At 38.6% G+C, this 13,222-nt stretch overlaps 3 protein-coding genes across 3 annotated transcripts in view; 1 reads left to right on the top strand and 2 right to left on the bottom strand.

Annotated features, from left to right (window-relative positions):
• Nucleotides 1-13,222, bottom strand: part of ndrg3b (ndrg family member 3b) — a 1,230,027-nt gene that overhangs the window by 715,029 nt on the left and 501,776 nt on the right. The gene's annotated exons all lie outside the window — the stretch shown is intronic.
• The window catches only part of id1 (inhibitor of DNA binding 1, HLH protein), a 739,503-nt gene that overhangs the window by 312,499 nt on the left and 413,782 nt on the right, over nucleotides 1-13,222 (bottom strand). The window lies entirely within an intron of this gene.
• arhgap46b (Rho GTPase activating protein 46b) overlaps nucleotides 7,060-13,222 on the top strand; it is a 175,395-nt gene continuing 169,232 nt past the window's right edge. Inside the window, exon 1 of the mRNA XM_051932915.1 lies at nucleotides 7,060-7,394. Within this exon, the coding sequence (XP_051788875.1) occupies nucleotides 7,381-7,394 (14 nt within the window). The 5' untranslated portion in view covers nucleotides 7,060-7,380. The remainder of the gene's footprint in view (nucleotides 7,395-13,222) is intronic.

The raw sequence follows: 13,222 nt of genomic DNA, 5'->3' as shown, positions 1-13,222 counted from the left end.
TACAGTATTAGCCTAGTTAATTTCTGTTGGTAAAGTACAGGGGGATGTTTCAGCCTTATGCCAGAAGTGCTGGGCACAAGACAAGGAGCCAAGCTTTAGATGAGGCACCAGTCCATTTCATGGCACACTCATACTTACACACCAATACCGGGACAATTTAGAGTTGACTAATAAAATGATGAAATTACAGTGCAGGTTCCACACAGACAGTGAATGGGTCAGGTAACCGCCATCCTGCTCCATTTATATTTGCAAGCAGTTTATTTCTTATCAAGGGGAAAATATTTTTACTTTAACACTTATGAACTTTTTCATGGTCCCGTTTAGTTCTTCATTTTGTAAATTTCCTCACCCTACCTGTCATGCCTGAAGCATTTGTACTACCTTTACAGTATTCAAGTGTTTCCAATAAAGCTGTAACAAAAACACAATGGCATTTAACAGATACATTCTGCATACAGAAGGGCTAGACATGCAATATTTTTGTACATCAATGTATATTTAAGCTTTATCTTTTTTTCTAGTACTAATAATGTATTGCAAGATTTATCACCACTCACAGTCTGAAAGGATCTATATGACATCATACTTGAAGCTATAGCACATTGTGAAGGATTATACATAAAGCTTAGTGCAAAATGTGTTGCATTAAATAGTAATCTTTTGTACACCACAAATATGTAGTGGTTCATTGCAACTCAGAAATGAACAATACATATAAAGAAATGTACTGAGAGCCTAAGAAGGATACAATCTATTCAAAATGAAGAAAAGCAATCAGGGCGCAAGGTGAGGCTTTGGAGAATGAGTCATCTTGGCTGAGAAAAGAATGAATGTAATTAGGAGGAGCCATAATGAGTTGTTCTCAGGTCTCAAGCAAAAAAAAGGGAAGCTAAATACATTCCCACACAAGGACAAGTGAGTCCAGATTGGTGCTGCTGCACATGTTCTTCTTCTTTCGGCTGCTTCCGTTAGGGGCTGCCACAGCGGATCATCTTCTTCCATATCTTTCTGTCCTCTGCATTTTGTTCTGTTGCACCCATCACCTGCATGTCCTCTCTCACTGCCAACATTCAAAGTTCCTACCCTCAATTCCACTCTCTTTACTTTCCTCCTCTCCTCCTCTCCTCCTGCCTCCGGACACGTCTCCCCTCTCTTCTTCTCCTTCTTCTTCTTCAGCCAACAGTAGCCCAATTTCCACCAGCACCCTGCTGGCTAACAGTACTGGTGGCAGTCGTTGTTAACCCGGGGCTCGATCGATCCAGTATGGAAATTTGTATTGTTGTCCGCATATTGATTTGGCAAAATTTTACACTGTATGCCCTTCCTGACGTAATCCTCCCCATTTATCCGGGCTTGGGACCAGCACGAAGAAACACACTGGTTTGTGCATCCCCTGTTGCTGGGTTATTGGTGCGGCTGCAAATAAACAGGCTAATAGTTAGGGTAAGAACGCACATGTTACCACCATCATGTATGATACAGATGAGTCAGATTGGATTTTTTTCCTGTGAATGAGTGACAGTACATAAGAGAGCTTTGATTTGCATTGGTGTCACTTAATGCTCTATGTAGTAGGCGCCTACTAAAGTCCCTTGGTAGACGTGGGCTAAGACAATCTCATAGTAATTTTTTGAATGTATCAGGAAAAGCAGCTATTATGTAATTTTGTGACTTTAATGAAGCAGCATTTGTCACTGAAAGTATTTGTAGTTATGCTGTGAACAAAAGATTGTATTAGATCAGGGTCTCAAAATCAGAACCTAGAGGCGTAGCAACCAGACAGACACACATACAGTACAAACACACAGACACTTAATCTTTTATTAAGGTGGATAACTGTTCCAAAAAAAATCCTGTTTGTTTTCTTTCTTTTTAACTGATGATAACATTTATCAGTTTCAAAACAATTACATTTTCCTTAACTAGACAGGTACTGTATATCATTCCAAGGGGAAATTAACTAATCAACTATGGTAACTTGTTTCCCCTCTGCACCTTTTGTATTCATCACATAGTTTCAAAAAATATTTTCTAAAACATTCTGAATCTGGAATCAATAATATAAATGTGTTTTTCTAATGTAATTAAAAATTAATTGAGAGTGAAACCCAGCAGCCACAGTGTCTCTTCAGGAGCTGAGCTTGAGAGCTCTTCACTAGATCTTGATGACTGAAAAGTAATCGTAGTTTTAAGTGAACCTTTACCAAAAATTGTATATTATATATGTTACAGTCTGGACCTTTTTCATTTGTAAAGTCTACAGAAGCTTTAAATTATTAATTGAAGACAGAAAATGGTTGATTCCTTTAGCATTCACATCTTTTGAGTCAATACTCAACAGCATTGCCTTTGACGGACATTACAGCCAGGAGTCTTTTAGACTATACTCCATCTTTGCTCATGTGGACAGCATACTCTTAACCCATTCTTCTTCAAAAAATCATCCTAGTTCCATCATGTTAAATGGGGACCATTGGTAAAAAGTAACTTTAGGCTGCCACATATTCTCATTTATACCATGATCTGGATGTAATTGGTTTTTGGTTTCTAAACCCTCCAGTGGGTCATTTAACTTATGTTAAAGGGATGTGGACAAAGTTAACGCCCTCAACCAATTTTTTTAATAGATTTTCCCTTCCACTGCCACCTTCTTTCAATGACCAGTCTGCCCACACCATCCCTACTACATCAACAACTCCTACCACATCAACAAGAACGTTGAGTGACAAGTCCACCTCTAACCATAAGTGTGGGCTGTCCATAACTGAAGACCAAGTAAGGAGACATCTGAGGAAGATACACACAGGAAAAGCTGTGGGACCAGATGGAGTCACTTCTTGAGTACTTAAGGCCTGTGCTGACCAACTTTGTGGTGTTCTTTCTCACCTGTTCAGTCTGTCCCTGAAGCTCCAGAAAGTGCTGCTAATGTGGAAAAAATCCTGCATTGTTCCTGTTCCAAGGAAGGCAGGTGCTTCTTCAACTAATGACTACAGACCAGTGGCACTTGCGTCTCATATCATGAAGTCCTTTATGGTCCTGGACTGTATGAGTTCTCTTGCTTTGGACTAACCTGGACCCATTGCAATTTACCTGTTGGACAAAGATTGAAGTGAAGGATACAATTACTTCTCTGCTCCACAAAGCTTATTCTCACCTGGACAAAGCTGGCAGCACTGTGAGGATTATGTTTTTTGATTTCTGCAGTGCCTTCAGTACCATCCAGCTTTCCCTGTTAAAGGGTAAACTCAGAGATATGCTGGTGGAGGAGCCTTTGATGTCCTGGATAACAGACTATCTGTCTGGAAAACTGCAGTTTGTGAAACTCAAGGACTGTGTTCTGATACAGATGTGACCAACACTGGAACAACACAAGGGACAGTCCTGTCTTCTTTTCTCTTCTCCCTCTATGCCTAGGACTATGAATATAACACCAGCCCATGTCACTTGCAGATATTATCTGATGATTCTGCACGTATGATGTGTATTGATAAAGGGGATGAGGCAAAGTATAGGAGTGAAGTGGAAAACTTTGATTCTGGGTGCAAAGAGAACTGTCTGCCACTAAACATTAGCAAAACCAAGGAACTGGTTATTGACTTTCACTGCACCAAAGAAATTCTATGTCCATTCACTATCCAGATAGTAACTATAGAGGTGGTGCACTCCTACAAGTACTTGGGGGTCCACATTAATGACGGACTGGACTGGTCTTAGAACACAAAGGAACTATTTAAGAAAGGGCAGAGCAGGCTCTTTTTCCTTAGGAGACTGCATTCCTTTAATTTGGGTTGTGACATTCTAAACATCTTCTACACCTTTGGGATGGCTAGTGGAATTTTCTACACTGTGGTGTACTGGGCTGGTAACATTAATTCAAGAGAGAACCACCAAATCAACAAGCTAATTAAAATGACGTATTATTTTATGGGATGCACTCTGGACCCCCTGCAGGTTGTAGAGAAGGAGAGAATTCAAATAAAACTGAGTGTCATTATGAACAATGCTGCACATCCTCTCTCTGAGACACTAACATGGAGGACTTTCAGCCAACAAATTATTCAGCAGAAGTGTGTCAAGAAACACCAATATAGCAAGAGCAATATTTATTCATAATGCCTCACTGGGACTGTGATGTCAAGTTAGAAGTTTTCTTTCATTTTTAATTTTCTTCCTTTTAGTCATGCTGCTGTGATAGATAACTTTAATATGTCCCTGGGGGAAACTAGGCTTTTTACAGAAGATCATTAAATACATCCATGCATAAATAGATCTATCTATCTATCTATCTATCTATCTATCTATCTATCTATCTATCTATCTATCTATCTATCTATCTATCTATCTATCTATCTATTTATTGTGATAAGTAGCCCGGACACAGACAGACGGACACCATTCTTAAGTCCACCACACGTTTATTCGCCATATTTACAGTCCAATAAAGTGCACAACCCAGTGCCTCAAGCACCAAACTCCCCCAAAGTCCAGGCCTCTCTCAGTCTCTGCCTGCTCTTCAGCCGCCTCCACTCTCCTGCACACAAACCTTGTCCACTCCTCACCCGACTCCAGTCCTCCTTTGCAGGGAGGCAGCCCCTTTTATAAGTGCCCGGATGGGCTCCAGGTGATCCCCGACACTCCCTAGACACTCCCCTGTGTGGCGGAAGTGCCGGCTGTATTCCCGGAAGCCCTGCGGGTGCTCCCAATCTTCTTCCCCCCAGTACTTCCTGGTGTGGAGGAAGTGTTGGGGTTCCGGGTCCTTCAGGCATAGGGGCGCCCCCTGGCGGAGACCACGGGCCCCTACAGGGTTGGGCTTCCAAGCCCTGTAACCGTGGCCCCTAAAGGAACCAGGGCGGTCACCCTCTCGTGGTCTGGAGAAGGCATGAGCCCTCCTCCTGTCTTCCTGGGCATCCCGGCTGGGTGCCACCCCCAGCCGTCTGCCACACTATCTATCTATCTATCTATCTATCTATCTATCTATCTATCTATCTATCTATCTATCTATCTATCTATCTATCTATCTATCTATCTATCTATCTATCTATCTATTCTCATGCTGGAATATCAGTCCTCTCACAAATACCTGGCCTCTTCCATACTGCAGCTACTTTTTCTCCATAATGTGCCTAGTTCTTTGCTGCATTCCCTTTGCCTTGTTGGTGCCACCACCAGGTATTCTCATGTTTCATAATTGCTTTCTGGCATAGTGCACATAGGATTTGATTTAAACTTTTATCACTTATCCTGCTTTCCCATGAAGCCTAGGTTCATTAAGTTGCTGGATAATGGGTCAACTTGTATGGTGGATCTGACATCATCAGGTTTCTGTTCCTAAAAACTAATGAAGGTTGTTGTTCCAGTAAATCCATTCACATTGAAGCTATCAGCTTTAAAGTAAGACTTTGACATCATAAAGCAAGAGCTGTACACATAAACATATGACACTTCAAAACATTTTCTAATGGTTTAAATAAGTAATTTCACTGAAAACATTTTTTTCCGCCTTCATGCTCAGATGATTTTGTGTGCTTTCACAAATTTTATGCAATTTCAGTAGCTAACCTTAAATTTCATTGGCTGAAGGAGAATGACAACAAAGATGCAGAACAAAAGAAAGCTGACAATATCAGATCTACCTTGTAGGTATCCCAGACATGAAACACAATAACTCCTTTAGTGTCATAGTGGGCCACTTGATACCTCTTTGATTACTGCTGTTCTTGCTCAAATGCTTGGTTTTGGATTATCTTATTTTCTACACGGCTTAACTGGTTGCAGCATATTTGCCCATTTCTTTATAAGGGACTTGACTGGACTTTGAGAGATCTCAGTTCTTTATAAATTTATTAACGCACTGGTGAGTACATTTCACTAACTTTACCCTGAATTAAATTGCATTCATGGTGTAGATTTTGTTGAATTTACCAATGGTGGGATTTTCAGGGAAAAGCTTGAACTCAAGTCACACTTTAAATGTTGATTCAGTTCAGCCGGTTATGTAACTGTTACAAAGGTAATTGGCTGGGTCTTTTTCAGTGAGTCATGCAAAGGGAGTAATACTTCTGCAATGAGTAATTTTCTGTTTATATTGTTATATTGTTTATATTTATAATTTAAAAGAATTTGTAAGTTTTCTTTTCACTCTGACATCATAGCTTTTGTGCTGATTTATGAAATAAAAAAAATTCATGTTGCAACATGACAAACTAGGAAACATAACATTCTGAACCCTGGTTAAATCCAATGAAGGGTTACTGTGGGTCAAAGCCTATCCTGGTGCATTTGGTGAAAGACAGAAACCAAATCTGGCTAGGGTGCCAGTCCATCACAATGCTCCTGAACCCCCAAACCCAACCCTCACTTATTCTGAGCCAGTTTAAAATTGGCAACTGAATTAACATAGACAACTTTGGTGTGTAAATTGTGAACACGTCCAAAGGAAAAGTATACTTTTTATAGTCACTATTGGTGCTAAGCCAGCTGTCCCTGGACTCTTAGTACCTCTGCCATTCATAAACTGGGCTTGAATGAACTACCGTGCCCATGACCTAGCAGCTCACTAAAGGTGATCATAGCTTTAGCATTAATAAATCTGTTAGTGTTATTAAGCATGACGAGACTGACACCTCAACACTTACAAGGTACATTATAGCTTCTGGGTCTGTATGATCTAATGTGTAGATGGTGAGCCACAAAACACAATGTTGCAAGTTCAGCCCCTAATGCTGAATCGCTGAGTGACCATATAGGTCCCTTAAACTTTGTGCGAGTGCTTCAGCTGTTAAATTGTACGATAGGATTCTGAACTTTAAATGCCTTTCCATTAAAAAATATCAGGTAACTCATTGCAAATAATGTATTTTACATAGTACCTTCATAACAATGATACAATTCAAATTGGAGACGGTAGGTTACATCAAAGCAAAAATGTTAGCAATGAACCCCCAATTGGATTTGGTTCGTTCCTTGCTGCTGGGATTGATCCATTATAAAAGTGGTTCAGGAAACAAATAAGCAGAGTAAAATAACCACAAAAAACACTCGTGTTCTTTTGTTGTTACTAAGGCTTCCGACTCATCAGAAAACAGTTTCTGCTTTCCAGTAGATGGATCCACTGAGTCGCTGTGTGTTTCAGCGGGAGGGGTGGAAGGTGGAGATTCAGGAAAGTGTGGACGTGTGGGTCTCTAATCGCCAGTGAGGGACAGCGCAGAACGAGATCGGATTACACATCCTGTCAGTGGCCGAGAGAGAGAGAGAGACGCGCAAGGAGAGACTGTTTGACTCAGCGGGGTGGAGAAGTACACTTCTACTAAGAGCGCATCCACAAAGCAAACTAATCAAAGGAAACTAAAGTGTCTCGGATACGGCAATGTGAGCGAAATGGCCGAGACGAGGTAATTCTATGGTCTTTTACCTTTTAATGCTATATTCTGGCCCAGCTGGGTTATGTTTTCTTCGGTTATCTTATTTCGTTGCCGGGCTGCGAGGAGGAGACACATGGAAGTTCAGCTTTTGTGGAACGAGTAACTTGTGTTACAATACAGTACTTTTTGTGCCCACTCTTCATTCAAAACAACTTGCTTTTCATTTGATTTTCTAAAAGTGGTTCCAACAGTGATCGCTGCTTACGTGATTTATTTGAATGGAGCTTACTTTACGTTAAAAGATCTCGTAGTCTGTCCCTGTATTTCAGGATTCTGTGTCCCTGATTGTGGAGCGTTCTCCTTTTTTAGTGGAGAGGGTGAATTTGTACCTGGCTGAGACTACTTCCGTTCAGTAATAAACCTGTTGCTCGAGGCATTTCGTTTCGCGTGTTTCTCTCAATCTAGGGACACACACGCTCCGTTTGCCTGTACTTCAGAACGCTGATTCTTCCTTATTATGTTCCCACGATGTTTCCACAGTGACCACTGGAAAGGAACCGCTTGTCCCTTGATCGCACCCAGTTAACTTTCCAAGGTCCTAGACCGCCAAATGGAGTAATTCCTCCTCAGCAACCTCCCTGATTTCAATACACTTAAATTTTTGTTAGCTTTCTCATGTTATATATCTTACACTAAGAAGTGTAGACTGTCAGTTCTTCACTCATTGCCCCTTGTCACTGTTTTGACTTTGGATCAAATTCACATTAACGGCAAAATGCATTTCTTTCAAAATCTTTTCTTGCACTTTCAAGTAATGTAAATCTGTTCGTATCGAGGTCGTTACCTGAATCGTAATGTAAAGAAACGTTGAGTCAGTCGGGTGAAGTCGTGGTTATATATTAATACCTTATTTGGTGGTTCACATTGACGAGGTACTACTGCGCGCCGGCTTATCTGAGGTGTACTAAAAGTAAAGTCAATGGTGCTAATTAACGGTCATCTTGTTCAGTTTATTAACAAAATGTACAACCTTCCATTCTTGCCAACTTTATATTGAGTAGACAGTTAAAGATACAGCAAATGTGGACTTTCTTTTTCGTTATCTAAAAGGAAATCACTTGTCGGAATATGTCTTGATTGCCTGCTGCCATTAATGGACTTAAATATTTATTCAGCTGCAGGTTTCTTGGATCTCTTTTATGTGCTTGAGTGCGATAAGAACCTTCACTATGCAGTTTTACTTATAGGTAACTTTAAATGTGTCTACAATATTATGGGTGTTTGGACAAGCAGTTTAGAAAATGCATGAATATGTGTTTGTATATGTACAGTATATATATGCTTTGTCCATGTGTATATGCATTCACTGTATGCACTCTATATAATATGTAAATAATAATATATGGCATATTTAGTACTTCAGCATTTATTTTTTTTATTATATATATATATAAAATTTGGCTTTTTTTGGTGTATTGCTATGCATATCGATAGATAGAAGAGGCGGCACACCAGTGCAGCAGTAGCTCTGCTGCCTTACAGTAAGAAGACCAGGGTTCACATCTTGGGTCCTTCCTGAATGAAGTTTGCATGTTCTCCCTGTGTTTGTGTCATTTTCTTCAGGTGCAGGTTAGGTGCATTGGCACTGCTAAATTGGCCTAGTGCATGTTTTGATCGTGTTTTCACCCTATGATTGACTGGTGCCCTCTTTAGGAATTGATCCAACCATGCACCCTATGCTACTGGAATAGACTCCAGCCCCCTGCATCCCCACTCAGGATTAAGCAGGCTATGGGATGGGGTGGGATATATAGAAGAAAAAATATACATATAATATACATTATATATTTAAATATATTTATTTGTACATGTATACACATTTTGGAATACACTATGTGTGCACTCGGTGTTACATAAGTAATATACTGCAAGTTTAGTACCTCATTTTTTATATGTATATAAGTATGCATGAATACGTCTTTGTGTGTACAAGACACACATTTGAGAGTGCACTATACACTCTTCATAAATAATGGTTTTATGTATATAATATAGCTAATATGTGGGAACTAATCATTTTATCTATTATCTCCTGAATTTGATTTTCACATTAGGTGTGATGGAGGCTCTTATCTGTGCCTCTGTGTGTGTGTGTATATATAAATATATCTCTATCAGATACAAAGAACTGAAGTTCTGCATGATTTTCAAACTTCTAATTTCAAACTTCATATACTTGTATGTTGACTATTAAGAAATGTATTGGTATAATTTTTGTTCGGCCACATTAACACATAATGACCGACACCTTTCTTTCATGAAGAAGGTGCCCTTTTGTCTCCATTAATTGTTTAATGTCCTAATGTCTTTCATTTGTGTCCTTGCTTTTTCGAGTTCTTCAATATTATGCAGCACCTTTCTAGTTTTGCTGATTTTTGCTATTTTTGGATTACTTCTAGCTTGTCATAACTGTAATACTGTGTGTGGTTAAATCCCATTTATTTAGCTAGTTGAGTGCATAACAGGTAATGTTTCAAGCTAGATTTTCTCTATGAAATGCTTTATATAGGCATTAGCCTTTTGTGCTTAAATTACTATGGTTGTAATTTAGTTTTTTTTTTATACATGTGCTTGATTTTTTTTCTGCAGTTTGAATGATTAAGTGCCCAATAAATACATATTGCTTAGCTGCTTCTCCTTGATAAAGGAGAATGTGTCTGCTGTAATAAGGCATAGCTTGTTGCTTGCCATATGTTAATCATTTCTTTTTTTTGTTATATAAAAAATAACCCTCACGTTTTTTGGCTGTTTTAGTTATGACGCCAAGTTGATAATAATGCAAGATGTTACTTTAAAGAGCAAGACTGCTATTGAGTAGTACCAAGTTGCTTTGTCTGTAAAGTTTCCTGTTGTTTTAGTATAATGGTGGTGCTCCCCCTGAAATCTCCATCTTTGATTTCAGACACATTGCTACATATAGAACTGCTGAATGCACTGCTTTGTAACTGTCAAGATGCTTGTGCATCTTAAATTTCAGGATGGTTTCACATGGTTACGTTTAACGTGTTGTGTTAGTTTGAATAAGTATGTTGTCTAAGGTAGACAAAAGTATTTAATCCTTACAAAAGGTTATCTGTGACAGTCATACCTTGTATCCTAATGAAGCAGGCTTGTTATTTTTTATGGCTTATTTGTGCCAATTTCTATGCATTTGGTTTAATTATTGGTCAACTTTAAGGTGTCTTGTAGCCAAACACTGCAATACCAATAACTTGATGTCTGCCTGCTTTTAATGCAAAGATTTGAGAGGATTCATCACGAAGAGTGTTTACAAATGTACAAATAATAGTGAAATGGGGCTCTATTATATATTATTATTATTTGTATAGTTTCTACACTAGATTTATTGGAAAGATCCAAAAATGTATCTTTAACTACGGCATCTCCACTCTTTTCAAACACATATTCATGTATGTTCACCTGCATGCATTGATGGCATCCTCAATACTGGAAATATTAAATATGTGAATTTAAGGGGAATGATAACTCATATAGGAAACAGTGCATGATTGCTGTTTTTGTGCCTAGCAGATTTCATTTTTATTGAACACTACTCTGAAAATAATCACTTTTAAAAGTTGTCATATACAGTTAAAGCTGCATTAGGGTGGCTGGTGTGTGTTGGTTTCTGGTATTGGCGTGTGATATGCAGCCATTTGGTAGGACTGGTGTGCATGATCTACAGTGGCTGTCTGTGGTCTCTTGCTTTTTCCGTTAGAGGTCCTAGAGGAGCCAGGGCATTAAGTGCAGCACAGGAGTGAACATTGAACAGGACACCATCGGGAATGAGAGCACACGTCACCTTGCTTAGCCAGTTCAACAAACATGTGTCTTAGCATTCAGAACAAAAGTGGAAGAACCTAGAAAAAAAACTGCAAGTTCCACACAGACGGCGACCTCGGCTCCATCGATTTGATTTGAAAAACACAGGGACGCAAATGGAAACTTGGAACAGGATAAATTTTGCACAAATGTTAGAAAGTGTGTATTCACATAGACAACTAAAGACAGTTACAAAATAGTGAGGCCAAGTTAGGTCTTTCAGACATAGGATAAATTAAGTGAATAGGAACGACAAGCTTTATTGGGCTGTTCATATCAAAATGTTTTAATATAATCCAAGCAGTTCACTTTTAAGTTTTTGCTTAGCCAAATGTAGTCCTGGAGCACATAACAACTTTTGGTTTTGTGTGCTACTACACTTAGGCCTGTTGTTTGCAGTCATGCTACCCAACTCCTTTTAGGGCCAAGCAATTCACTTGTATATATACCAGTGGCAAATTATATACATTAGTTATTGTATAATAAACATGTAACGCATTTTGGGAAAGTGTACAGTATAGGAAAGCACTATATAAAATAATAACAAGTAAACATACCTTCATTCACCAAAGTGCTATCTGCCTCTTTGATCTTTCTCCATGTCCACATCACACTGCAGATTGTCAAGCTTCCTTTTCTTGTTCGCCTGGGTGTAATGAACCGTTACCATGTTATCTTCTCAATGTCACACTAAATGAATGATTTCTCCGCAGGATTGCGGAAAGGAGACAGAAATTTGTTTATTGAGCTACGATTAGATTTTATTTTGTCAGCAACTGCATTTGTAATGTACTGTGGAGAGTTGTTATATGTATGCTGGTGGGGAATACAGTTAACATTCACTGCATGTCATTTTTAACGTTTTTAACATTACATTTTTAAAAAATGTGTTCAGGCTATTTTGTTATGTATGGTAAATCTGTTGATTTACAATTTAATGTTCTTGACAGCACTAGAAAGATACATTATCTATAGAAAGATAGATTAATTTTTCTTTGTCAACAAAGCAAATTAAATACTTAATATTATTTATAAAGTTTTTTGATAATACTTTATTGGAAAAAATCAAACTGACTGAGGAGAAATTTAAGCACCAGGGCAGTTTGATCAGTAAATTAGGGTATCCAATCTGTACCTATGGAACAAAATGTATATTGTATGCTGATATAAGGCCTGAAAATATATCGGTATTGGCATTGGCTTATTTTTATCTTATTTTGTATTGCATCACCTTTTTCAGTAGCGTCAAGCTTACATGTTGGTTTCAGTGGTGTAACCATTCACCCTGTCTGGCTTTCAGATATGCTCATCTTTGGCACTCACTAATGTCATTGTGTATAATAGGACACACGTGAGCAGTGGGTGTTATCTGAGTATTTAAAGTTGATATTTTCTAAATTCTACCTTAGCTTTTCCCCAAACAGCTTATTTTTGGCTTCAGTATTATGCTTGGTCATTGCTTATCTCTCCTAAAATCTTTTGTTTTATTCATGAATGATCTGACCATTGGAAATTTCAGTTGTACTGTTTCAATCAAACTTGAGCAACTCCTCAAATTCTGTGTATGGAGAGGAGTAACATCCAGCACCATCTATAAACATATAATAAAAAGCTGTTTGGATGTCTGTGTGTTTGTTTGCTAATCATGTAAAAACAGCTATACCAATTTTCATGAAATTTTGCATGTGCCTTGCTTAAAATATAGGCTGTATATCATAGTGGTGAGAAATGTTATAATTAGGGAGTGGGTCAAAAAACCACTCTTGACACAGGGACTACAATTCCTATCAGGCAGCAGGAGTGCACTGTGACTGAGGGAGGGCATCGTTGTCAGCACGCATAAACTGTTCTACTAGCCAAAGCCCAGTCTTAAAGATAACAGGTATATACTTTACATTTACTTCTTAACTAATGTGGTGACCAGTTATGTTGACTTCCTGGATGACAGCTTTTCTCTAAGAGTATGTCTTTTTGAC

Source organism: Erpetoichthys calabaricus, chromosome 10, assembly GCF_900747795.2.
Source record: "Erpetoichthys calabaricus chromosome 10, fErpCal1.3, whole genome shotgun sequence".
Lineage (NCBI taxonomy): Eukaryota > Metazoa > Chordata > Cladistia > Polypteriformes > Polypteridae > Erpetoichthys > Erpetoichthys calabaricus.
The sequence above is the reverse complement of the archived record's forward strand: the minus strand, read 5'-3'. Positions and strand labels throughout refer to the sequence as shown.